General features: G+C 48.7%; 5 protein-coding genes across 5 annotated transcripts; 1 reads left to right on the top strand and 4 right to left on the bottom strand.

Moving 5' to 3' along the window:
- Nucleotides 1-4,588: 4,588 nt before the first annotated feature.
- On the bottom strand, nucleotides 4,589-4,929 carry PHACADRAFT_167237 (uncharacterized protein; the record flags this gene model as incomplete). Its single annotated transcript, XM_007401932.1, has 2 exons — nucleotides 4,589-4,697; nucleotides 4,757-4,929. 2 exons carry the CDS (start codon nucleotides 4,927-4,929, stop codon nucleotides 4,589-4,591), a joined length of 282 nt encoding a protein of 93 aa, XP_007401994.1.
- Nucleotides 4,930-13,274: 8,345 nt separating this feature from the next.
- PHACADRAFT_61551 (uncharacterized protein) lies at nucleotides 13,275-13,778 on the bottom strand (the record flags this gene model as incomplete). Its single annotated transcript, XM_007401933.1, has 1 exon — nucleotides 13,275-13,778. A coding segment is annotated over one exon (504 nt), but the record flags the coding sequence as incomplete, so codon positions are not given.
- A 995-nt stretch (nucleotides 13,779-14,773) lies between these two features.
- On the bottom strand, nucleotides 14,774-16,025 carry PHACADRAFT_33444 (uncharacterized protein; the record flags this gene model as incomplete). Its single annotated transcript, XM_007401903.1, has 2 exons — nucleotides 14,774-15,178; nucleotides 15,234-16,025. The coding sequence occupies 2 exons, from the start codon at nucleotides 16,023-16,025 to the stop codon at nucleotides 14,774-14,776; spliced, it is 1,197 nt and encodes a 398-aa protein (XP_007401965.1).
- Nucleotides 16,026-17,084: 1,059 nt separating this feature from the next.
- On the top strand, nucleotides 17,085-17,474 carry PHACADRAFT_33445 (uncharacterized protein; the record flags this gene model as incomplete). Its single annotated transcript, XM_007401904.1, has 1 exon — nucleotides 17,085-17,474. One exon carries the CDS (start codon nucleotides 17,085-17,087, stop codon nucleotides 17,472-17,474), a length of 390 nt encoding a protein of 129 aa, XP_007401966.1.
- A 5,638-nt stretch (nucleotides 17,475-23,112) lies between these two features.
- On the bottom strand, nucleotides 23,113-23,508 carry PHACADRAFT_201622 (uncharacterized protein; the record flags this gene model as incomplete). The annotated part of the gene is made up of 1 exon (XM_007401934.1): nucleotides 23,113-23,508. The coding sequence occupies one exon, from the start codon at nucleotides 23,506-23,508 to the stop codon at nucleotides 23,113-23,115; it is 396 nt and encodes a 131-aa protein (XP_007401996.1).
- Between the last annotated feature and the right edge of the window lie 4,207 nt (nucleotides 23,509-27,715).

A 27,715-nucleotide genomic window follows, 5' to 3' on the forward strand; every position in this document is an offset into this window, starting at 1 on the left:
CCGGCATTGAACCACTATAAAGGGTGTTGATATTAGTGTTTAACTTGTCTGAGTTGCAGTGCTATGCATTCTAGAAAGGGTCAAACATCTGTTTCTCCAAACTGCAGCTACTGAACCTTTAAAGTATAGGTGCCATCCAGAGCCATGTTGTCATATTCAGCTAGTTTGAAGAGGTTTGTTTGTGAAGCTTCACCAACCATCACAACCTCTAGACTGTCTTGTGCTCCGTGGATCACTGACAGATTCTAGACAGGGTAAATTATTTATTTCTCCAAACTGCAGCTGCTGATCTGTTAAAGTGCAGGTGCCACCCAAAGTTATGTTGTAAGTGGCACCCTGGTTAATAAAGCAGATGTTACTGATGATTTGGTGAAGGCTTGGAAGCAGGTCAAGGCCAAGAAAAGGAGGTTAGCTTTCACAGCAAAGGCATCCATCTCTGGCAACGGATCTGCATCGGAAAGGGTGAGAAAAGTGTGCAAGATGCCCAAGTCTTTAGTTAAGAGGCAGCCAGCCCCATTCCAAAGGACAGGTGAACATTGAATCTCTCTGCAGCAACTTATTGAATGACATTTACCATATGCACAAAGGAAGCTCATCTCAGTCTGTCAAGCAGCTCTGATATGGTTATCATTTCAGCTGCTGTAAAATGCAAGAGAGATGGCAGTGAACCAACAGCTCAAGAAGAAAATGCCAGCCTGGCAGCATCTGACACTGAACTCACACCTTCTGAGCTTGGGTCTACACACAAGAGAAGGAGAATCTGTCTGCTGAACCCAAGAGTAAAGCCTCAATATAAGTAAAGGTTTGTGTTGTGCCTCATGAACCACTGGCAGACAATCGGTAGGGGTATTAAGTGGGGTGCACAAAGCTAAATCGCTGACAAGCACTTTATGGCACTAGTACCATGTCAACCCAAGGTGTTACTGTTAACGAAGCTCCTTTTTGGCAATAGATGATTGGCATAGGCCAACTGTGCATCATTATTAGCACTTCACTTTTCCAAATGCTACAGCACTATGCTGGCATCCTGGGAACATGATTCTAAAGAGATATGAGGTTGGTAACAGGGCTGAGGTACCTATTCGCATATGTTAACCATTTACTCACACACCAGATAGGGTGAACCAGTTTCTCAACTAGTGTTGCACCTTACTTGCAATATCTTTCACCATGCAACGTGCCCCTTTTCAATCCTCATAAGCAAAGCGGTTGTTGTGAAGCTCAAATGTATATATACCTACAGAGTGTAAGCAGCATTTCATATCATGCGATACAATTGTGTAACATGTCAAAGGTTTGTATTGGATGGGCACGTTGCATGTTGGTTTCAGTGATAGCTGCTAAGGTAATAGGATGTCTCTCCATTGATATATCAGATGATGACCACATTATCCTGTGAGTGGTTGGTGGTGTTGACATCAGAGCTGAACAGCTTTGTAAGGAGCATGCATCATTACTAGCACTTTACTTTCCCCAAATGGTGCAGCACCGCTTGCATCCTGTGAACACAACTCTGAAGCGATTTGAAATTAGTAATAAAGTTAAGATAACTATTACCAGTGCTGCAAGTGCTGAGGCATGACGGCTTTGAGCCATGGCTACAGACTGTGGATCTGGATACCAATGCCAGCACCCTCGACAGAGCAGCAATTTGCACACATATTGCTGAGCAGCTGGGTTGCTGTGGCCAGACGAGAGGCGGAGAGGTCCAAGTCCTTCTGGGGTAGTGTTGTAGAGCGTACTACTGAGGTACAAGGGCCTAGTTGCATGGTCTCGTCAATAATATTATTTATATATTGCAGGTTTGGAGCACACGCGCACCTGGCACTGTCAGATCCGCATGGTCCAAAGCCGTGCACAGATTTTTGTGGCAATGCATTCTCGGAGCTTTGTTTCAGGGAGGCACCATTCGCTGCCGGTCGATGATTCGCAGCTACTGCATCCTTGCAACGTTTACTGCCACACTGCCTGAAGACCTGCGCTGAGCATCATACATGATGGGACAATGCGCACAGATCTTGTCATGTTTGCTGCTCAGTGATCTCAATGCTAGAAGTTTTATGAATGGAGCGCCTAGGCTGAAGAAACAAGTACCGAGAGCTGTGGCAGGTCGCAGAACCATGGTGAAGGTCGGACATAGCAGTCCTGACAAAATATGTGGTCAGAAATTGTACAAAATACAGTTACGTGCATTGAATAACACACCCAAAAATGCAGCCATCCTTGATTTGGATACTCGGTCTGACTTGCTTTTGTGCCAGGTAGACACAGCGTATCACCAGAAAAATACTCAGTGCACAGGGCAAAATGAATGCCAGAGAGCAGATAAACAAGGATGCACCGAGCTTGTCAGAGGTGCAGCAACAAAGAGTGACCTGGCCACCTGGAAAGTGTACTTGGCCGTGCTGATCGCAAAGCAGGTTCTCCATTGTGTAGCTGGTACTTAGAGCGGGCGCTTCGTGGGGGCAGCAGCTTTCGCCTGATTGAAGAAAGTAATGCTTATCTGACTGCTGCATGCACAGAGCACAATGACAGTCTTAAGCTGGAAGTTCTCAGAGTGGAAGATGATTCTCGGTGGCACGATGTTAAAGAAGCCAAACACAGTAATGTCTTGCTTCTGACCATGGGAGGACTACTTCAGCTATCGGCCGGCAAAGCGAGCAGTGCGTCACATACCAAGTTGACGCGCAGGTCCCCGACCTATAAGGCGTAGGTCTCACCGAGCGCAGACATGCTGTTAGGCCATTGTGCAGCAGTGAGTGACAAGAGGATCGGCCGGCAGTACAGCGATGCGAGAGAGGCGTCATGTTGCACAATGATGGCACAAAACATACATGCATCAGTAGCGCTCACCAGGAGCAGAGATGCTTCTAGATTACTGTTTGCCCTTGGTACATGAGTAAGTTACACTCTTGATATAGTCAAGAAGGTAGCCGTGGTGCCATGTCTAGCGCCTCAACCTCGATCTCCGTCGCAAGCTGAACCTTCCGTTGTGATTTGCACATCTGCATATTGCCCCGGGTCGTCCCTGTTTGTGCTCCAGTGCCACAGACGCATCGTCGACCATTCGACCAGAGCTGCGCCCTTAAGCTGCGTGCAGCTGCGGACCCATCTGAGCATGTCATCAATAACGTCCAAGGCCGTGCCATTCATGAACATGCAACTGCAGCTGTAAATCTTTTTTCGGGTGGACCCTTCTGTGCAGGATTGTCCAGGACCGCGTCTGTAACAAGAGTCAGTCAATGAACAACACAGGTACAGGTAACTTCCACGCACCTTCGTATCAACGATCTCCACCAGTTCAGCACCGGCTCTGTTGCCAACAGATTGAGGCTATGCCATGCACTGCTCTCTGAGAAGGGCCATGAGAAGCTCAATTAAGCACAAGGTGGCGCAATGAAAGTGAAAAGAGGTATACCTAGCCAGCATGCAGGTGCAGCAGGTCATGGCAAGCAACATACTTGTCGAGCGACAGCCAACAAAGGTCACTTCGTTGTGCTGTACAGCCTATCATACACCTCCTCCACCTCCATCGTGTACACTTTCTTCTAGGACCAGAACGCCCGCCAGCACTCCTTGATTAGGAGCTCCTCTGCTGTTCCACCATCGTGCCGCTCAAAACGTGGGTGTGCACAAGTCATTGCAAGTTGAAGACGCATACAAGGCACCAGGAGCACATGATATCTATCTTCCCCAGTGCGAGCCTGAGCGCTGGAGCCACCTTAGCGGTCGGCGAGGTTAAGTCTGCCAAATCTGCCCACTGCGCATACTTCCACTGGTTGAGTCCCTCATCTTGCAGTCTACATTCTGAACAAGTAAGTCTTGGTCCGCTTCCCCTACAGTCCCATCATCCGTGAGTAAATCGTGCAATGCGCATGAACGAAACAAATGGGCCATACCAAAGTTGACTGCTGGCCATGGCTCAGGTTCATCTTACAATACGGCCGAGATTTTCAAGGCAACGTCTGCACTCAGTCTCTGAGAATTTTTGAGTTGTTGTTTTGTGGCTGCATCCTGTGACCATTGTGGTGTGCTGATGTCTTGGAGTACGGGACGCACGGCGAAATGTGTGGCCTGTTGAATTGCACTTGAACCACACTTGAACCGCGGCGTTGTGACGAATGGTGTCTGCGTCAGGCTTGCGAGCAAAGCCTTCTGTAGTGGCTCAAAGTGTTGACCGGGGTACCCTTAGACGATTGAAGTGTGTAGTTTACAAAACAACTATGCCACACGCGTGTAAGAGATGGAACACCATTAGACATTGATAGGTCACTTACTGCGCAACCCCTTCTTCACTTCCCACTCTTGCAAACCTCCAGTCAAAGAACCGAAAAACTGCTGCCTCTATCATCTCACGTGCTTGGCCTCCAGAATGTGACTTCGCCCATGTCAGTTGAAATAGACATGGACAATGAGAGTGATATCAAGGGACTATGTGAAGAGTTCATACTGGGCAAACCAAGGGCAAGCCAGGTAGCCGGGGGGTCATCATACTCGCATTCTGTGGAGCAGTCTTCGAGCATATTCACTACCAGAACGGCATAAGCAAATCATTATGGCTAGTCTGACATCAATCGGTTGTACCTGCTTACGGTCCCTTTGACTGTGGAAGCTGGCAGCGTTTGAGTCTTGCTCTGCCTGAAAGATACGAGTCTTCTGCTAGATGGTCTAGGTCGAAGTTGTGGGACATCCTATAACTACAGATATATGCCATGATTGTATAATGTAGGCTATATCACGCAGGAGGCCGGCATACCAGTAAACAGGAGGCGTGCTTCGTCTAGTGGGGGCTCTTGAGGTGGCGACCTTGAATGCTCGGGCGACGCCGCTTTGGCCGGAGATGTCTCGTGCGCTATATCGGCAAGATGCTTTGAGGACCTTGCGAGGGATGGGTCTGTGGTCGATGTTGGGTGTATACGTGGAGGCCATGGGCAGGAGTAAGCACTGAGCAAAGTCAGCAAACCCAGAGTGCGACGTAACAACCTAAAGCATGGTGACAAGGAGTGACAGGTGCAACACTAATGTGTGATGTCACACATGCCTTCTCTGTCATGTCATTGCCAGTTCTGTCTTCTCTGAATCCTCTTCTCTGTGCCCAATCCTGGCCCATCACTCGATTCTCGCCTTTGACATGCTTTCTTCCACGCTCCTTGCATCTGGCCAGTCTAAGATTGCAGTTGACTCATTCTGGGGCGACCCAGTGTGACTTGAGCCCACCTCCTCGGCGTCCTCTTTCTTTCCTTACTCCCCATCGTCTGTCTGCTGGGATGTTGCAAGGTGCATCACCTTTCCATGTAGCAAGGATTGTCTGCTGATATCTCTTCATGCGAAGATTGAGTCCGGACATTATTGCACAAAGAAAGCAAAGCAGCATGACATCTTTGGAGAGTTTGGAGCTTATCTATGTGGATGCGGTGAGTACTGTCAATTGTCATGTTCGTAATGACACTGCTCAATTCTCATCTCCCAATAGCATTTCCTGACCCCATCATCACTCTGCCGGATATTCCCCATCGGTCCTGCACTCATGCATGTCAATTCTCGCGCTGGTTCTTGACAATCCAGAGTTCTTAGAGCCCCTGCCCTTCATTTTACTTGTCACCATCATCTACTCCCAGTGTATCAACCCCAGTTTCTCATCTGCAAGGATAGCCCTCGTCATCCCTTCCGACTGTGTTTTTCTGTCTGTTGCTGTGAAGCCCCATTGTCTCCTCCCTTTTCAAGCTCCTAACATCCTGCAATGCATCGCCTTCGCAGCCCACTGGCTGTGCGTCATTTATGATGGCTCATGAAGTCAGTTCTCGCTGTGACAAGCTCAAGAACGGGTCCTCATCACTGCAGAGGTATGCTGAATACCTGCTGCCGCTTAAAACCATCATCAGCTGCATTGCTCGGGACAACTAAGTTCAATGGAGTACCATAGCTGTATTTCCCGGACTATTGCTCAGGATTGCTCATTCTTCAAGTGCGGCCTTCTTCTCTAGGTGGAAATATATGCCACAGGAATGCAGTTTCTTCTGCTCTCAGACCATTTCAGCTGGCTGTCTGGTGCAACTAAGACTGGGAATGCGGAACGAACAGCCATGTCAGGAACAGCATAGCGGTCCGCCCACAACACCGGCACCCAGACAGACAGTCAATGCCGCGGCGCCTGAGGAGCGAGAGCTGCGTAAATCTTCTGCACAATGTTCTTCTTTTTCTTTTCTTTTCTTCTCTCTTTGAGCGCAACACCTCTAGCAGCTCTAGGCTCTAGCCCCCTTGGCTCTACAGCTGAGGAAGTGTTTGACCTGCCTGGCAAACACTGCCCAAGTCCTTTGTGCTGTACGCCTGTAGTCAGCCAGAGCACCAAGAGCAGGCGACCATAATCTGCTGTGCTAAGGTGCCGATGTCGATGTTATTCAATGTCGTTCGCTCCGATTCAACATTGCCCTTGTTTACTTCGACGAACCACCTATGGTGCGCCCTACAGCCTCTGTTGTGCTCTTTGGATAAGGAGTCCGAGAAGCCAACTGAGGGGAAAATGCTGTCTCGGCCGTCTCGGTTGCAGGTAGCAAGACTAAGAGCTGCATATGGTACAGATGGGTGGTTTGGCTGGTGGAGGAAGCAGCGCCATTGCAGGTTTACAAACGGAGCATCAGTCGTGGCTGCACTACGAAGATAAGCCACATATGCCCTGTATAACTCATGTAATTAACGTCAGCCTTCCAGACTTTCATCATGAACTCGGACAACGCAGTTGAGTGCTGGGTGTCTCTAGCTTTTCAAATTTGAAGGGGAGACGCAGGCAGCAGGGAGACACCACGGACCGCGATGCAATTTTGCAAGAGTCGCCATGGACCACGGGACCTACCGAGTCCAGATGCCAGTAATAATAATAATAATAGTAATAAAACTGTAAAGGTGCTTGAGCTCCCTGGGTGGGCCAGGTGTGCAGGACCATGATGAAGACTGTCAACATCACGCAAGAAGCAGGGCTGATGCCACTGCTGCCACCCCACGTGACACCGCGCACTCATGCTGGCAATGCAAGATTGGGCTATACCTTGCTGACTTGTATGTATTGGCTTTGCACAACTCTGATTCCCCCTTGCAGCCATGTGGCCCTATGCATTGCACAATAGACCAAGAAAAGGAATAATGTAGATAGAGCAAATTTAAAATGCGGTACATTGAAGATAGTTGTGAGTCCATCCACACCACAGCACGCCCAAAGTCCATTTACACTACAGGGTGATGGACAGTATTAGCATACCACCACGGAGGTCGTGTAACCCTGTAACGATGGTACCTCGTGGCTCAGGCATGAATTAGGTGATGTTGGCCCACTTGAGCAGGACTTTGACAATGCCGATGGAAACCGTGACATGGAACTTGACAACGAGCATGTGTCGATACATATGCAGTACCAGATACACTTGATTTGGACCATATACTAGACATAATCAGACAGGTTGATGAGATAGATAAAGGCTCTCATACGTCGCTCCTTCACCGCGAAACAGATGCAAAGGTTACGCAGGGTAGTAGTGCACCGTAAGATGAGGATGCATGAGTTAGGAACAGCCAGGATGGGAATGATCAACAATGAGGAGTGCCTTGTGCTAAGGGACTCCGTGATAAGGCGGCTGAAGAAGTGAGAGGGTGAAGAGCAGGAGGAGTTGAGATAGGTGAGAAATTGTAGCATCTGATGGAGTGTGTGCATTATGAAACAGGACGGACGCCTTCGTACTAAGCCAATACCATGTGAAATGAACAGTGAAGTGCGTTTATGGATTGCAAGCCTTATAAGTACAAGGCGGAAGCCAACACGGAATCGGAGACGGTCCAAAATAAATGCGAACGTCTCTGGGCTGTGGAGGAGACTACAAGTCCAATGAAATCTGCCTCCCTGTGCAGGGCTACGCCAGAGTTTGTAAATGAGGGATGCAGCAAATATATGGTCATTGTCGAAAGTTAGGATCAACAAGACGAGAGATAGAAGATGTACAGGACGAGAAGACATGATGATGGAAAGGGACGCAAGGAAAGTAAGGGCAATGAGGAATAAGCTGCCAGTTATATACTGTATTGTCTGAAGGGGACAGTGTGGACATTCTCCGGTGTGACCTAGGGCTTGTGTGTGGATGTTTGTACTTGTACATTTATGGTCGTGAAACTTGTACGATGGTCTAGTCACAGATCAACAGACCATAAATGGCATTGGATATGTCAATGACTGTTACGCGGTTTCGACGGTCTAGTCAGATGAGCATCATGCAAGGAGGGGCTCATGTGGGTGCGGCGCTCCAGTAGCAGGATGGTGAAGACGGTTGACAGTCTAGTCAGATGTGCAGGGACTGTCGCAGGGTCTGTGTGCCAGCGTTGGGCAGTCAACGACCGAGTCATCTCAGTCACGGTCATTGACTGACAGCTGGTCACTGATGGGTCAATGACTGGGTGGTTTTGTGATCCCATGCAAGCAAAATGCCGGGGTCGAGCACTTGGGGACAGACCCCAATGAAATGGCAGGGCCTAATGGCACCCTGCGATATGGTTGGCTGCCAAGGTGGGACCCAGAAAACCGGCCAGTCACGGTCATATCTGGCTCGGTCATTGACCAGTCATTGATTAGAGTGACCAATCACTGGCCAATCACTGACCAGCACAACGCTGCTGTGTGCGCAGGGGTGCACCTGTGAGTGTGAACAGGGATGCCTGCGAGTGTCTGAATTCCTGTGTGCAGAGGCCAGATGCGAATTTGAATATGTGGTGGTCTAGTCAGATGAGGACCCCAAAACATCCGGACTACGGGCAGGTAGCAAATTTTTGCTCACCCCCAAGCTCGCCCAGCAGGCTTTCAAACCTGCATTTTCTTCTTCATACCTAGCGAAAAACAGTTTTGGATACTAGTAACAATGATACAGACAGTAATATATTGGTGCAACTACTGACTGAGACTGTATATGTGAAATTGCCTTCGAGCAGGGCTGCTACAGGGAGGAGGGGGTCAGAGAGAAAGTGTGCATGGGCAGCAGGTTTGGCAAGAGCAGCTTGCCTGGCAGCAAGAATAATTAGTGGCACATCATCAGCAGGATATTTTCTTCCTTTCCAGTCACTCCAGACTGGTCAGTGGCTTGAATGGCGTCAGTCATGCTGGGTGCAAGGGCGGCAATGTTAACTGACACAAGTTTCACTCGCGCAATAAGCCAGCTATTAGTTGTAACAAAATGCAGCGTCTAACATTGTAATCTCTCTTATTCCACAAGTTTACATCTCTGATCAAAGTAAGACAAGCAATATCGAAACACCTAAAACACGCTATTCGTCGATCTTATCTCAGCGTTGCCCTTTTAAGTCTCAGGTGGGATAGGATAATATCATGTGGTCGGTCAGCCAGGCGCCTGCCCCCGCTGACATCTGGACAAAAATCAGGACCACTTTTGTAGAAGGTTCGACATCCATACCACTCACCCGGCCTCGGCAAGGGTTGAGGTTGAAACGTTCAGACAAAATCTGGCATAGAGTCCAAAATCTGGCCAAAAACATCCAGATTCTGGATAGACCTCTGGCCCAATTATCAGGGGTTCTGCTACTAGTAGCAAACCCAGGAAATCATCGATATTTTCTCTCTCTGATGATCGAAAAATCAACAAACTGACAATATCACTGTAGTAAGTGGCTGGGTGTATGACAGAATATGATATTATGCATGTAATAGCATCACGCAGTACAGCTTACTTGGAAGGCGATGAACATTATTACACGAATTTTCAATATCTTTGACACACCAATATCACTCAGAATCTGCACACTAAGCCAGTCCAGTTGGGCCAGGCTGAGCGTCTCAAAGTCTCTGTTATGCACGGCCTACCATAGAACTGCGTCATAGGTAACGACAACCATCTGAAACGCCTCAGGCGCATGGAAGCTGTACGTGAGATTTTGATTCCCATTTTAATTTTTGACATTTATCTAGTGATGTGCGGGCCGGGCCTCAAAGGCTGCGAGCCTGCCAAGCCCGGCCCAAAAAGCCTGGCCTGAGCCAAGCCTGGCAGTGGGCTCAAGGCCGGGCTCAGAGCGTAGTCAAGCCTAAGCCCGGCCCGGAAGCCCAGGCTTGGGTGCACCGGCTCTGTTACTGTTCCTTGAGTTCAGAATAAGGAGAGAGAGACCTGATATGTGCATACCAGACCTAATATAAATATTCTAGACTTGACAGTTCCCGCCGAGCACGATGGTGCATCACTGTCTAGTGTTTGCCTTAGACGCGCACTCATAGACTTTGTTGCAATTCGACTTACTCCACGAGTATATGTTTTCTGGAGGTTATAATTCAGTGAGTACACACAGCAATAATATACTACATCCAAATATACTCCCTGTTGATAGCGCCAGAATATTCATTGTATTGTAAGCAAGCCCGCGGCTTGGGCCAGGCTCAGAGCTCAGCTCGACATCGCCACAAGCCCAAGCCCGGGCCTTGAGCCCAAGCCGGGCCCACACATCACCAGTCCTTCAATGAGACGCTCATGCATGATAGCAGTAGCAGCCCACTCTCCATTGCCAATGCTACTCGCTTTGCCATCAGCAACTGGAGTGTCAACCCGAACTGCGTCTTTGCTGTTGGCACGTCCTCCGGTGCGATGATGAGCAGTATACACTGTGGGAAGTGAACCCATTTTTCTAAAATGATAATCCCACTGATTCACTAGTAATCAGTGGAACGCTCACTGCAATATGACCCACTGCAATTAAATGGAATTTTTGGCAGCAGGATATCCACTGCAAAACTAGTGGAATTTCCGAAAAAATGGAATACCCACTGTGTTCTCTAATGGGATATCCACTGCATGGGATTTCAATTGAATTTGAGTGTGGCCTGCACTGTTCTTGTTTGCAAGGTCAATAACACGATCAGGTAGCCTGACTTGAGTTTCAACTCTGCAAGTGCTTATTACACTCCTGAGGCTTTGGTCTACTGCCTCAAAGGGCCGCAGAGTACTGTTACCAAGGCGTAATACTGTACAGATTTGACTAACTGTTCACATCATGGTCACAGAGGCCATGAACTGGACGTCGGCGAACTGAGGTCACGCATCACAACACTAATGTGAACTGAGGGCCTTTTTTTGCATGTTTATAAAGGCCCGTACAACTATGAGGTACATGTAGGCCTATACTAGCTACTAAGTGTCTGATATCAGTACTCCCCACCAGTTACCCATCACCCTAGGCTGCTCGGTTGCAACGCCACCCAGGTGGTGCTGGCCTTGCACAGGCACCATGTCGGCGTGATGAACCCTGGCTCTAGAGCTCCGGCCCTGGCTGCTACTAGATTTCCTAGTATACTTGCACAGTTCGTAGCCGCTAAGCATATAAATATACACTACCTACCTCTGGCCATCGGGCAAAGCGATGACTAGTTCGAGCATCCATCCTGACGCTCTGCCATAGTAGGAGGCACTCTTGCGAGGCCTGCCCAGTCTCTCACCCATCTTTGGACAATTGAGACTGGTCTATAGGTATTAACTTAAGCTGGTAAACCAGTTTCTTATCCGGAACCAACCAACAGCAGAGTTAGATCTCTCGAGCCAGATATGGGATACTGTCACAGTCTGCTATGGCCCATGTGGTGCCTACCCCCAGCATTTAGCCGGTTATATAGAGTTCAGGAGCTCACACTTCCCTGATTAGACTTGCTCGTCCTCCAGCCCGGGGGCAGCGCTTTCCATTCTCCAGCACATGGTTCGCTGATGCCATCAGGTGCAGAACCCCATGTGTCCAGAGTTACTGTCTTGCCAGCAAAAACTCCAATTGACTTATCAGAGAGTATATTTCAACACTGACTAACGTCTTCAGCCTGGTCAGAATTGAAACTAAAAAGGTGGGTGCCCTTATAGGGTAGTTATCATAACAATTCCCACTCTTATCGTCGTCTATCCTTTCAGACTCTTTTGGGCGGCATTGGCATTCCTGAGGTCCCTACACCCTCGGCAGTCACCATGTGGGTTCGACGTCCTAATCCCCAGATATACCTCAGTTTGGTGTTTGCAGGGGAGGAAGTACACCGGAAAGATGCACCTGCCACCTTTGGCAATGGTCCAGACTACCAGGTTTGCGCTATTGCCTAACTGGATAGATCCTTTGTCCCATGTTCCTATCGGGCTCCAGGGTAGGTCCCTGGATGCAAACCTCCTTTACTAAGGGAAGGCCCGGTTAGGCAAATGGCATGTCATTGCCGGATATGCACGTGTTTTTATATGGCCAGCTTGTCACGTGTGGGAACGAGCTTCTGGGTGATCTCTAGATTGCAAACCTCTTTTACCAAGGGGGGCTCGAACCCCAAGCTTTCTGACGGGCGTCACCCACATCAAAGGACATCTGGAACGGCAGTTGCCCACTGAGCCATCTGGCCCGTGAACTGAGGGTCAAACCGTGACATAGGCGCTTACGATTATTTTGAGTGAATTTCCGAGATTTTTTGCTGTAACAATTCGCGCCATGTATGTAGAGGTTAAAGTGGTATAACAGAACACGAGGTACATATATGCATGTAAATCACACATACTTCTGTCTCTTAGCTGTCTGCTCATCCTCCCAGCTGCACGCCTCCTCATCATCTGTAGAAGAATCATCTTCTCGAACATATTCCTCGTCACTAGCATCTGACCAGTCTTCATTTAAAAGAGCTCCTTCATCAAGGGTTGTAACTGTGCCATCACCAAGCTTCACATACCGTGGGGGGAGAGAACTTGCAGTGCCCTCACAGACGACCTGCTTGGCCACTAACCATGGAATCGTAAGATCTGGGTAGTCGGAGAACAGCGTTTCATCAGGAAACTCTTCCTCATGCTCATGATCACCTTTGACTGAGGCTACGTGCTTGGACCTAGACTGTCTCAGCTCACTCCAGAGTTTCGGCTGATTCTGCTCTACGTGCAGCAGGAGCTGCCAGGCTTTCTGGCTAGTGAGAGATTTGTAGGACAAGTTGATATCCGAATCAGCATCCAGATGGCAACCTGACCAAGCTTAGAGTAATCGCATTAGCAGATAACCTGCACCAGTCCAGATGTACGCACCTTCTTAACCACGGCGTCGTTATTAACAGCTTGATAGGCAGAAACGAGCCACTGTACACTACAGTTGCACAATACCGCAAGATTGGTGTTGACCTTGAGCTTCTCTGGCGTAACATCCTTCTTCAGCTGAGCTTGGACTTCCGCAACCACGTGCTCATGTTGCGCGCAGTGAATTGCAAGTTTCAGAAGGCGCTGAATACCGATGTCACAGAGTTGCCAGATACTGGTACAGCCACCAGGGATGTAGCTCAAAACTATCCACGGATAAGTCTTCTTCATCCAATCGCGAAATTGCTCGCTGCAATGCTCAGACCAAACATCTAGCAGCAGGATACATTCCTGATCTGCTGGGGGATTGAGCTTCGCTTTCATGCTGGCAAAGTACGGGGCGAGGATATTTGTGACATAGCTGCACATGGTACCGAATGTAGGCCAGTAGTTGTCTGTGTTGGAAGTCTCGAAGCGAATCCCGATTTCCCAAGCTTCGGCATAGCTAGGTGAGGATGGATGTGATAAAGACACCTTCATTTTGCCTTTCCAGATGGCCTGAAATGGAAGGGCCTGGCTGCTCACAGAAACACCAGCGAGGATAGTGAAGGCGCACTTCTCTCCAATGCCAAGACACTTCACCTGCTTGCTTCCAATCACCTCGTAGGTACGTTTGCATGTGTCTTGCAGCACAACTTGTGCTTGGTCAATATTGACCGACAACTCTGCAGAAATCCTGTAGTCACATATTGCAAGTGTGTGCTAACAGAACAATACACGACGCTGCTCCTGAGCGTCCTCGGGAATTTTCTGGGCTGCGTGCGTAGCTCTGTGCAAGGACCACCAAAAATGAGCATGTAGAAAGCTTCTCACCCAAGGTATGCTGCATTGGAAATTGCCAGTTTTGGTCCTAGCAGAGAAGACCCCGGGAGCAAACTCTCGTAGAGTGGTGACGATAACAGCTCACGCAACACTGGCAGTGATCCGCATGGACCATTTACGCAGACATAACAGTTCTGCAATGATAGCATTGTAGGCATGTGGATAGACCGTCTGGTGTGGAGAAATTAATCTCTGAGGTGAGCGTCAATAGAAAAATTATGCACTCACCAAAATCCCAGTCCGGGTAACATTGCCCCTCACTCCCCTCCTGTAATGAACCTTGCTCAGTGTCTCGTTGGACCATCTATGCTTCTCATCATCCATATGGTCAATCATTCGGCTGATGACCTGCTCGCAAAGACATTTAAACAACTCTAACGCAGCATGCTGCTTCTGGAGATACAAGGTAATCTCTCGTGGAGACATCTTGGGGCCGAGAACCTTGGCAGCAGCTTCGATGTGAACCCACAGAAGGGACTAGTACCAGTCGACTGTCCTTGCAGACTTGTCCGCAGATTCCTCTTTGTTCACTCCCTCAATGTGTGTCTCCGCTCTTTTGGTCAATGCCTGCACCTTTCTCATGAGTTGCACTTTAATGGCCTGGAGGGGGCGAGATGCTTCGGCGACAGATGCACCGGATGGCAAGGGCGCATCTTCCTGAGTAGTATCTGGACGTAACTCAGCAGCCCACAAGCAAGACACCTGGTGTCAATATGAATATAATTAGCTTGCTGCATCTGTGAGACATAGGTATCCACTTGTTCTCATGAACGCACCTTGTTTCCATCAGTGTCTCGGATTCCTGCGCAAATCTCATTCTGGCACTCTCATTGTCGCTGCTTCTTCTTTCATCTCCGGTCTTGCTCTCGACAATGCTCGAGTTTCTTCGCTTCAATCTCTTCTACCTGTTGCCTGAACCTTGAATCGTGCTCCTTGCTCTCTTCCGCAAGCTTCTCGAGCTGACGTTCTTGATTGCCCGAACTGTTGACTACAAAGCCTGAGAATGCCAAGAAGCCTTTTGACTTTCCTGTAAGTTTCTTTGCGCTTGGCTTCGCCTTGCCTTGTCTACAGGTCTTCAGGAAGCCCAGGACCGGCAATGCATGGGAGGCTTTAGATCTGGTAGATGCTTGGGTATCTGAAGATGCACTAGTAGTCTTAGGTGCATCTGGAGAACAAGTTTTTGGTGGGGAAGTGGAAGATGGTGTGTCTTCTGGCATCTCATTGTCGTTCTCAACATCTGACAACAGTGAAACCTATGCAGTAACTAGCATCAGTATAGTGGAAGCAAGTAAGTTGGCAGTTGCATACCTGCAGAGCCAAAAGATGATCATCAACCAGGTGCAGGTATTCAGTGACCCGAAGGAGCTCTCGGGTTTTCTCTGTCCAAAGAGGTTGTTCGAAGAGGTCATGACGGATAGTGTTGATTATGAGAATTCCACAGGAGAAGTTGTCATCATATGGCTGGACCACAATTGGTACGTTGAGATCTACATTCCAGGAACTGCTGCAGTGTTGACCAAGCCAATGCTGTAGAGCGTGGATATTATCACCTTTGAATGGCCTGCCCAATGAGTCCCCATAATGAACGTGTCGAGACATGGGCTTGATGATGAACAAAGCCCAATAGTTGCCACGAACGTTGAGTGGAAGGTACAGACGGTCGATGGTGCAGCTAGTGATTTGGGACCCAAGTGTTCGCAAAGCTGAGAATGATCGTGACGAGTGGTAATTGTGCCATTCATCTGGCGACTTTCGAAGAGTTTCGAAGACAGTGAGATCATGGATCTCAATGCATGCACTGGTTGATATGTCTTGTAGATCACGACAGATGCCGAGTATCATTGCATCAATGATGTTAGAGCTGAGCATGCTGTCTGCTAGGAGGGGTTGAAGCTCTTGAACTGCTATGCCAGGTGAGAGGCAGGTACCCATGAGACAGGTGTCCCAACTGAGCTTGGGGAATGTTTCCAGGGCAGCCTCGGCTGCAGAAGCAGTCCTGCGATGGCCACTATTGTACAGCTCAACGTGCCAATTTCCAGATTCTGCCCACTTGGACTGAGCAACCCAAGCATGTGACTGTGTTAGCCAGAATGAGAGCATGAAGAATGGGGTAGGCTTGTGACCATAGCAAGGATCAAGAAAGCTTTGGAAGCCTTTTTGGATGACAGTAACCAGCAAGTTGTTCAAAACATGTAAGATGTGTGACGGAGGGGTAGTGTGTGATATTAATTCATCAAAATTGATTACAGGTTGACTGAGCGAGAGGTCGAAGGAGCTCAAGGATGTAGAGTTGGAGACGTCGACGGACGGCAAGTTTTAGAACAAAGGAGGGCTCGAAGTGAAGTGTTTGCTGTAATGATCTTTGAGAGCAGTGGCGTTGGTATTTTGCGCACTGCATCAACTGATTCGAGCTCCTCAATGTTTACACTGCAGTGCCGCATTCTGTTGAGTGAAGTTTTAACTGTACATAAAAATGCAAATAATATTTCTTCACACAAAATTTGGCCGCAGCACTAGTGGCACTGGTACTGTACAGGTGGGGGCACCGAATTGCACTCAATAACTGGCAACATGAAACAGCTATATTCCAAACATGATGTGCATGATGTTGGAATGTCCTAATCCAATGTTGAACAAGTTTGGCTGCGGACATGTCTGTGAACTGATGTCACGGGTCACGTGTGGCTTGTAAACTGTGAACTCGACTGAATTTAAGTGTCACGGGTTACAAGGCATGAACAGTTGGTCAAATCTGTACAGTAGATTCAAACAAGCGAGTTATACAGATGTATACCTTACTTCAGTATGATCATAATGTTACCACTTTCAAGCGACACTTGCCCGTCATTGAACGGGAATCCAGCACTTCAAGCTCAAGTGCTTACAACAGTGCACAAACATTAACTGGCGGCTCACTGTCTTGCGGGGTGCAGCTAAGTGACGGGGAGATAGTCCATGTTACGTTCTACCTCGCGCCGCGGTAGATGTTGAATCTGTTTTGAACACTCATTATTCAAGCCCAGGGAGCACGAGAGATAATGTCATCGACACACTTAGAATCACCGCTGCCTATCCCACAAGCTATGTCGACTTTTAAGACGGGGAACAAAGAAAGCACATCATGGTGCACACAGATGCGCTGATGATACAGAAGGAGCCATGGCTCCGCATGCCACTCTCTTTGTCAGCTCCAAGCAGAGGCTGAAGGCTGCATCTCATGTACAGTATACCGAGATGGAGTACAGACATGACTATGCCCATGAAGATGAGCTGACGCATTATGAGGCTCTCAGTCGGGGTCTCGTATGTCAGTGTGCTTGTGCCCTCACAGAGCCCCAGCTCACGTTCATCAGATGGCGGTACAAGCGTGTGCTCACTGTATTCTTGCGCTGGGCTGGAGTGCAGTGCGGTGATAATGGCTATGAGCCACGTCTTGCTTCAAAGGTTTGTGTCGGTGACGGTGTACACATACACCGTGACATGTTGTACTACATACCCGATGCTGTTAGGCAGGACGCGCTCAGTGCGCACGGATTCTCCACAACTTGATTTGGCTTGTAAAATCCAAACTCCGATGATGGTACAGAGGAACTCCGCCGCAAACGTCGGCTCGCGACAAAGCATGTCAATCTCTTTGCTCAACCAACAGCCACCTGGCACCGATGTTTCGGATGCATAGCAGTACTTTTCTTGGCTGTTTTATATCTAAGACAATGATGACCAAGATCAGCTGAAGTATGCGGGACATAACCCACATACTTGGTGAGTAAGGTCGTGCCACAGAAAAGCGCATACAACCTGACTATATGCGCTTGATTTCGCTTCAACTTGCTGCATTTGATATCTTTGCACCTACCAAAAGGCTCTGTCATGCGTCATACTGAGTTGGACTGGCAGGGAGTCATGAGAAGTGGCGCGGTGCAGTACTTGAGGTTGCGGAAAAGCAGCCAGAACTTGGTATGTCGCTGTTTCTCTTGTAAACCGACCGTCACTTACCATATGCCACCTGCAAAGTATCTAGGTTTCCCTTCGCAGCGCAAGGTCTCCTTGGTGCACAAGTATGACACATGGCTGCTTACAACACCACGCTGCACACACTCCACCCTTGACCCTGTGATAACTTTGTGCATAGCAGTATCTTCACGAAGATAAAGGTCTTCACGATGTCTATGAAGGATACCCCAAAGGTAGAGACTGGAGGCCTCATGCGGTAATAAGGTGTGAGTATGATGTCTCTTTCTCAGCACGCTGTCGCACAGCTGTCAGTTTTCAGCGGCCCCTCAGTATAATCTGTTGGTGTAACAAGGATAATAGATGATACCACAAAATATAATGCCCTGGAAAAACCTCCAGGGCTAACCTATATGGTAGATGTTTGTCTTCTCCTTTCTTGCCACATCTAAAGCCAGTATTCTTAACGACACTCTGGACAGTCGCTTCCTTGGAGCCATTATCGGTTACGGCATCCCCACGAAGGTTCTTACAACGCTTATGAAGGATTGCTCGAAGGTGAAGGTCGAAGGCCTCACGCAGTAGGCATGAGTGCGATGCTCATCTGGCACACTGTCAACGAAGTGCCTGCCGTGTCATTCTAGTGCTTAGATCACAGCTGCTGGTATATGGTGCGTCCTCGGTCTGATCCGTCATTGTAATAAAGATGAGTCTGACAATAAGGACAGCGCAGTGTTCTGCCTGAAGCTGGCCATTTGAGGCCAACGATGGGAGTGCTTTCGCTGGCCTGTGGGCATGCCTCACCATCGACACTACGATCTCATACTTGATACTGTCACCCTATGGCCTGAGCTTCCTCAACTGGCCGTGAGCATGGCTCACAGGTCTGTACTTACATATCATCTCAGTGACTGTGCTAATATTCCTCCATGTATATGCATTGCAGATTGCATTCATGCACCATGGCTGTGTGTTGTTTGTGTTCATGAGGACATGTCCTACATTGCACGTACTCAAGGTGTACTGTGTCATGTGGGATGGTACACCTGCGGATACATGCACTCTGTCATCATCGAGGAAGCCGTCGTCTGCAAGCTTGAACATCTGCACATTGTCGGTGCGCGATCGAGCACATACATTTCTATGCGTAGATCAGCTCTCCGAGGTGCTGCTGCACTGTGACAACCTTGCATTCATTGCAGATTGGCGTATCCCACACAAGTTGAAGACACTCAATGTCATTGTTAGATACAACCGCCGCTGCGTGAATGTGGAGCAGGACTCGGTGAGCTCTCAGTATACTGACTGTGATTACCCAATTAACATGTCATACAGCGCATTAGGCTTTGATAGTATACCGTTCGTGCAGTAATATAAGGTAGATGTATGGTATTCGTGCTAATTGATTTGTGTGGTGGCTCTTATCATGTGGGATCCCCATTGCGAGGTAATGGAACATGCCAGTAGGGATCAGTGGGACTTCTTGGGAGACGCACAGAGTATCAGTGTAAATTGCCAATATATTCTAGTGGGTAGCACACTGAAAATCAGTGGGACCGTGGTGAGGCCCTCGAGATCTCAGTGGGTGCAACCACCAGTTTATCATGGGTGATTCCACCAAAAATGAGTGGATGTTGATGCCACCAGTGAAATACCCACTTACTGGATCGGTGGGCGACCCACTGAAACGCCAGTGGGATAATGTTATATCCAGTGGGATTTCCAGGGAGAAAAATCAGTGGATTTTCCCATGATTAGACATGGTATCCACATTGAGTTATGCATGGTATTTTCCACTTAAAATAATTGGATTCACTTGCTGCAGTGGCCAGACCTGCTCGTTCTCCCTCAAGGATGGAAGCATTACGACCACTCCCCTCTTTCGCTATACATCGGCCATAGCCCTCCACAGGCATTTATAAGAGCCTGATCATGGTGGGCAAATTAACTCTTTTGTCACTTGGCCGCTGTGATGCTTATCCACAACTCGTGCTATCCTATACAGAACACTTTCAGCTTCCGTATTCCACACCATGGTCGAAGCACAAGCAACATTATCACCCCTCAAAGTCACTGACTAATGCTCCTTATGGTGGCCTCTCTGGCAACACATCTTTTTGTGTGTATTCAAATTGTGACCATAGATGGTAAACCACTGGCCCTGCGACAACCTCATGACAGCCTGTACAATGCAATACTGATCGTGCACTGCAATAACTCTGCTGTATTCGATTTGCTCGTCCTTTGGCACAAATGATAATCCACAACGGTTCCTTTCCCTGGCTGGACGGTAACTATTGCTAGCGGGGCACGTTCATTAAAGCTACATATCTGTGCGCAGCCTTTGTTCACCTGGTGCCTGCTATACTCATCTTCATCCTGTATTGCGCCTTGCCAAATGTCTCAGATACGCACCTCACCCAATGTGGTCCACGCCATTGTCCCGGACACCGTCAACAACTGCATTGACGACTTGTGCGTTCTTGTGTGTTGGCCCCCAGACACCAACCCAGCAGCATGTATACAGTGTGAGCTACAGTTTTTTTGGTCCTGTGTCCGCATCCTGATGAAAAATCTCTGTCATCTAGATTATGGTGCTCCTTACTCTAACTATAGTCCAGCCACCCTAGGCAACGTTGGTCGAGATCGGGCATGGCGCCCTGAAAGCCTCAGCAGAAGGGTCTACATTTGACCAAACAAGGAGCTTGTAGGCAGATGCATCTTGGTGTCTAACAAAATTCCTGTGGCGACAACTCATCTCCATTCGCATAGGTCGCACAACAACTTGCGACACTTGAGCTAATTCATGCTACATTCTGCGTCTGACATCCTCGCATGGGCACTACTCTGCCTGGCCACTGATCTGGCATCAAGTTCATTACCAATCTGCACCTTCTGTACCTGTACTTGACTATGAAGGATGATGTCGATTGTGCCGAAAAGCACTTGTGCATGCTGACGTAGGTCAGGCTCGAAGCCGGCCAGACATGTATTTTGGAAGAGCAGAGTAGCTATGAGAGACAATATAGAGTACCAATGCAGTATAAGCGGACAGATGGGATCCAAGCCCCCTCGCAGCCTGCCCCGGCCCTCGTTTGCTATCGTCTCCGGCCCCTAGGTCACCAGTCACCAGTTACTTTATCTGCATGCAGTAGTGCCATATCATCTAGGATGGTCGTTTCCACACAGTCGTAGAGCATGTACTAGGTCGAAGGCGAGGATGAGCAGCTTATGAGGTACCGGTGCATTCTCACATGTGCTCCAGCTAGAATGATGCGGTTGATGGAGATAGTAGGATGCACTTGCACCTCACACTGTTTGACAACAGCACGCGCCAATGCGGCAGACAGAACCTGGTGCGGCCAGTGATGGACATTGTCGCTGCCATCATTGTGTGTGACCGTGGGATGCTGGCAAACATACAGGAGATGAATGAACAGATAATAACCATGCACAATGCATTTGTGGGCACCTTCTCCTGATGAGATGTGCTGACGGAATGCTGACAGACAAGTCATTGGTGCTGTTCCTGGTAGAGAAAGTGTGAAAGCTCGCTATTGTACCCCAGGGGTATGCTGTGAGCCCCGCAATGATATGGAGGGTGAGCTTCTGGTCATAGCGTGGCTCCGCCTTATGTTATTCATTGCCAATCTACATCGACTACTTTCTCGCACAAGAGGACATTGCTTTTGTTAGCCTTTTTTCTCTCACACTTTCTCTCAACTGTCATTATTATTGCACCTGAAAATTGTGTGATAACAAGAGATGGCCCATCACCTGTTCACAAGGCATGCTTGGGAGACAGAAGGAGTCGAGATGACAGAGAGATACACTCAGGGTGGTACGCAGCACAGAAACTCGCTTGACTAGCAGCTCATGGTGCTGGCACTGCTGTATGAGAGGACACCTACAATGAGAACGGTATCGCGCCCCAGATGATAATGCCTGCAGGCGAAGCAAGCAGCAGAGTTACAAATTTGAGTGTCCACACATTGCACAGAATGTGTAGCCTATGAGCATGAATCATCGAAAGAGGTATCGTCGTGCGAGCAAAAGTCATGGTCACGAAACAGGGTTGCAAGAGCTCAGCTTACATTCGTCATGGGTAGAAAGTTGTGATTGTTCAAGGAGTAAAGTACAATTCTGCCTGTCAATGAGAGGTGGTAAAGTACACTACATGAGTATCAGTACTTGTTTCATTCTATAGTATTCCCACAGAACGAAAGATCAGGCATGTCGCTATGTGTTTAATCCACTCGCCTGGCTCTCCACTTTTTGTTCCAGAATCAGCCAAGAATGGCAGCAACAGCCGCATGGATAAAACACACCCCAGCAAGGTTGTAATCTCAAGGTAGAAGTGATGTCGCTGTAAGACCTGTAAGGTCATAGACTTAGGAATCACCCTGCAAGAGCCAAACCGCATTGTATTCGCGAAGAGTAGCTACAACAGTGGGGTAAAAGTAAAGTCTGAGCCCAAAACCAAGGGACATCCCGACCTTATATCAGGCTGGAATGCTACCCAATAACAAATACATGAGGGAGCACAAGGAGGACGTGTTTCCAATCAGCAAGAGCACCAAGTTACAAAAAAGGAAGGTGTCTCCGGTAAATGGGCGCTAAGTCGCGCGCCTTACACCTGCCCCCACAAGTCGAAGTCGCCGGGCTGACAAAGACGAAAACAAGACTAGAGCGCACTTGTGTGGGGACGAGGGATGCTCAGTGACTCTGTGGCTTCGTCTTTGGACGTAATCGAGTGAGGTCAAGAGACGCTCAATGGATCTGCAGCGTTATCCTCATATTCAATGAGCTCTAGATTACTGTCCAATACTTGGCCAGCAATTGACGAGGAGGATATAGAAGGACCTAAAGACAATAAAGTCTCCAGGTCTATCCCTGTCATCCAGGCATGGATGTCATCCACAGCCTGCACTTGGCCCGAAGGAAATGCAGTGGTTAGGGTACCAAAGAATTCCTCTACGGTGGACAGTGTCATCTCAGAGCCTACCAGAAATGCAGTAGTTTCCGAGATAGCTCTGATTCTCAACACAACATGAGTGCTGCGCTGAGCAGAGATGACCAAGTCAAGCCATTGCATGGCCAACTCGGTGGAGTCATTCATTGGACTCAGTTCGGCCACCTGCAACAGCCCGCGAAGGTGTATGAGCGATGGCTCACTTTCTTTGCTGTGGGGTACCTCTGGAAGGTGGTATTTCGGGTGCTCGTGAAGGAACAGTCTCTACTGTTCGACTTCGTGAATGCTGAATACGGGGGGCTCTGTGAAGGAAGCATATGAGCCAGTGGTTGAAGAACGCATCGACTCTTGGGGCGCGTTTTCTCCAGTCATAGGCACGTCTTCTTCCGGAACATGGTCACTCAGGTTGGGCTCTTGAGGATGGTTCTGAATATTTTCGGAATCATCCATCTTTGTGTTCTCATCGACGATGGCATCGGTAGTGCCTGTCAGAGTATTCTCGCCTGAGCCTTCGGTAGCTACAGCCTGAGCTTGGTTTTGCTCACACTTCTGCCTTAGCAGAGCCTCGTGCTTTTCGCGCTTTGCCTCTTTGTACCATGACGGCTTCTGCCAATCGATACTGAGAGTATGTTGCTTGAGCGCATGGCCTTTATTGCACATGTGCAATCAAGCTCCCCAGAAGTCGCAGGCTAGAAGTTGTGGCCATCGATTGGCTTCCGCGCAGAGGCAATCAACTTCGGCCACGTTACGCGAAAAGCAAAGTTGATTGAAAGATGTGATTTTCTCTGTGCTCATAAGGTCATTGTGGAGGAAGTCGAGCCCTGGCTCATGGTCTGAGTGTGGTGTGGGTATGGGCCGTAGTGCGCTATGCACATTTGATACTCCTCCGCTCCTCCCTCTTGGAGAATCAACACCCACCCTGAAACCCAGATTCAGTGGCTGCAGGGGCCTGGGCAGATTGGGTTCAGAGTGAGCAGACACGGGGGCATGTTGAAACAAGGTTCCACGCATGTGAGCTGGGGCTGGCGGCACATCAGCAGAGACTGAAGCAGCAGCAGGAGCTGGCAGTGCGAGAACAGGGTGCGCATCAGAATCTGGGCAATTTGTGTGCAGCCAGACAGGCGGAATGAACAGTGGCACAGACCGGTTGTTCCATGGTGGAATGGATATCCCTGCAGGAACCCCGCCATGCTCATGGAGCTTTTGCTGCTTGTCGAGGTACTTGATGTGGTGGTTGGCATAATAGCCCCACCTCATCCAGTTGTGACCCTTGCGATTGTTCCAATGGAGAGGATTCCGGATAGCGGAGTACTCCCCTTTGTACCTCTTAATGACATTTAGGGCTTATTTGGCGTGGTTCATGCCCTGCTTCCAAAAGGTAATCGCAAGAGGCTTCGTCAAGATGGCAGCTCGCTGATCGTTGCACTTCCTCCTTTTGAGATTGTGAGCTCGCCAAAGGTTTTTTTGCACTGGAGTGGCATCCTCTGGCTCAGATTCAGTGGGCTTAGGATCAAATTCATTGAATTCATCGGTGCTGTATCCCGACCCTTCGATTGTGGGCCTTCCCATTTTTATTGGGTAGGGACCAAACTTTCCAGCAGACCACTTTTCTGCCGCCAGGCCTTGTCGAGCATCATTGCCTTTGGCAGATGATGATGACTCTGGATTGCCATAGTCGAGCTCCATCACCTGTGGCACGTAGGAACACGCGTGATCTAAAGGTGGCCCCGGCGCACCAAGCGGTGTGAATAGAGGCACTTAGTTCGCAAGCGTTTGGGAAGAAGACACAGGCAGTGAATGTGCCCGAGAGGTGGGCAGAGAAATCTTGTGGTGGCAGAGGACATTCTCCAGATCAACTGCTTCTCGGCTAATATGCTGAAGCATGTTGTCAGATTCAGCCTTCTCCTCTCAGACCTCTCGAAGAATGGATTTGAGTGTCCTTATCTGCTCGCAAAACCAGCTTTTGGTTTCGCAAGCCTTGTGCAGAGAAGAGAAGAGTTGAGAATTGTCCTTCTCAACTTTCCTGCTGGCTCCCTGGGCTTCGTTGCACTCTCGGCGCAGCCGGTCTTCTTGCCCTGAATGATCTTCCTGCTGTCGCACAGGAGGATTGTTCACGCCATGCATGCGGTCTAGCTGCACCGCGACAGCCTCTCAAAAGCTCGGGTCCACCCCGCCGAGTTGCTGGTGACACATGAAATCATCACATTGTGCGCATCCCACAGAGTGTTGAATAACACCAGTCTGCGGGTCACAGATTCTGTGAAGGTCACTGTTAGGGTCTTGACCCCGGCAATGCTTCCTGGAGTTGAAAGCTACTGAGGCCTTGTTCACTAACTGCTCATCGGTGTCGAGGTGACCAGAGGTTTGACCATAGCGCAATTAGTCATGTTCCTGCTCACCTCCCATGGGAAAGTCTTCTTTTTCAGCCATTTGGTCAGTTGAGATTATTTGCAGTTAATATATGATGTCAAGAACACTTGCGTATCTTGCAGGTGTTCTCATCGTGGGAAGAGGGAGAGAGTTGAGATGAAAGTGGGGAACTCGAGCAAGCAAAATTGTAGGGTGCCTCGCTCAGGAATGAGGATGCCACGTGAGGCTCTGATCTGAGGGATTAGCCCTTTCATTGCCCGGAGCACTTGGGCGCTCTTTGGGGCACTGGACGGGCGTTCCGACCCTAAGGCAGTTTCACCCAATTAGAGATCCCGCACAGGTTGAGATATCTGTCTAACGCCTCAAGCTCATTGACAAACTCAATGGATTTGAGGCTCTCTCTGATATTCCATTTAACCTTGAATTGAATGGTATCCCCATCCTATTCATGGCCAGCTATCTCGTCTACCAGGTATTCCACATTCTCTGGAGTGCCCATGTCATAAAACACCTGCGTATCCTGGTGTGGAAATAGATTACTGTCATTCAGTTCGTGCCTTCTCAATAATGATATATGAAATTTGGGATGTATCCTCCATTTCACTAAGTCCTCGAAGAGTTTCAGGGTGTAGGACGACGTTCTGGAGTCTCCATCCAGAATTTTGTAGGGACCAATGAACTGCGGAACTAGCTTCTATGTGTGATTTGGCAGAAGAGATAGGTTCTCCGTAGATATGTACACAAGATCACCTGCTTTCAGGGGGTCTTGCTTACCGTGGTGCAAGTCCTTGTCTCGGCGATGCTGATTGGCATGGTAAGTCTGATGCATGCGACTGTCAATGATTGCATCATGGGCCTTGAGAAGATGGTCCAACACTTGGCAAGTGAACTGCAGCACGCCTGGTGGTGAGTTGCTTGTGTCTTTAGGCAAGACTCTAAGCATCCGGGAGAGGCTTCCTGAGTTTAGCTTGAAAGGAGCGAACCCGGTCAACTTACTGATGCTTGAGTTTTATCACAAACTCAACCATCGGTATATGCTTGACTCAATCAGACTGGTCAGGTAGGACAACTCCCCTAAGGATTTGTGTAACTGAACAATTTGCTTGTTCTGTTGCGCAATTTGTCTGAGGGTGGAAGGCCTTGAACATTAGAAGGCTTGATACCAAGAATTTGGTGAGCTTCTCGCCAGAATTTGGAGGTGAACTTTAAGTCCCTATTGGACACCAATTCGTCAGGAAGCCCATGGAGACGTACTATCTCCTTGATGAATAGCCAAGCTAATCCGGATGCTCTAATGGTCGTCTGGATCAATGTCAAGTGCACCATAGAGGTGAGCCAACAGATGATTACCCATAGGTAATCGAAGTCTTCCGACTTCGGGAACGGGCCGACGAAGTCCATGGCTATAGAGCCCCATGGCCTAGTTGGGATAGGTAGGCTGTGTAGAAGTCCTGCAGGAGCCTGGTTACTAGGTTTCGATGTCTGGCAAGTTCCGCAGGATGTACAGAACCTGTCAGTGTCTTTGGCTAGTGTAGGCCATCTGTACCACTGACGAATATACTGATCTGTCTTTCTGAATCCAAAGTGACCGAGCATGGTATGAGCATGGTCAATTATCATCTGTGGTAGAGTGCGCTTGTCGAGCTTGACACGAGGGATGCAAAGTACTGAATCTCCAAGACGGTTCTTTGTATAAAGAAGGCCATCTCTGAGCTCAAAGTTGGCAAACTTCTCGCACTTTAGGATGATTTTACTGAACGTAGAATCGTCCTTATATCTGGCCTTCACTCGATCAAAAAATGAGGTGTTGCCTTCAACTCTGCTTTGCAGAGGCTCGATGGTGTCGGAAGGAGCAAGAGTGATGGGATCTTTATTATCAAGCTCTTGCTGAGCAGTGGTATTAGTTTTCTTGCATTTCGTCAAGTGAATAGCATTAAGTTCTTTGTTCGAAATAAGTTTGCGCTCAGGCAGGGGCTAGTTGGAGACACCCAGGCCTATCTGCATGTTCTCGTACTCCTTAAATCGGCCGAGAGGGAGATCTTCTCCATTCTGATCTAGACGTACATCTGCATTGACATAATCATTGTATGGATGTACCTCGTCGGGCTTGTCGTTAGAGTAGTACGTTGAGAAGTAGTTGGACACAATATTGTGTGCGCCTGCTTCATGCGAGATGTCGTACTTGAAGCAGGACAAATACTCCATCCAACGCAGCTGTTGATAAGACATGTGGGATGTTGGTTGGTGCTTAATGAACTGCAGGGCCTCGTGGTCCGTAATAATGTGGAATCTTTGTCTGAGAAGTTTGTCCTCTCATTTGAGCAGAGCCTCGAGTATTGCTAGTAGCTCTAACTCGTAGATCTTGTAAGAGTGTTGTGCAGATGTAAACTTCTTGGACATAAAAACAGCTGGACAACAGGTATCCCATTTGGGGCCTTGTCTGTAGTAGACTCCTACGCCACTTACTAACGCATCACAGATCACCCATATGGTTTTG

This window comes from Phanerochaete carnosa (genome assembly GCF_000300595.1).
Source record: "Phanerochaete carnosa HHB-10118-sp unplaced genomic scaffold PHACAscaffold_14, whole genome shotgun sequence".
In the NCBI taxonomy this organism is placed as follows: Eukaryota; Fungi; Basidiomycota; class Agaricomycetes; order Polyporales; family Phanerochaetaceae; genus Phanerochaete; species Phanerochaete carnosa.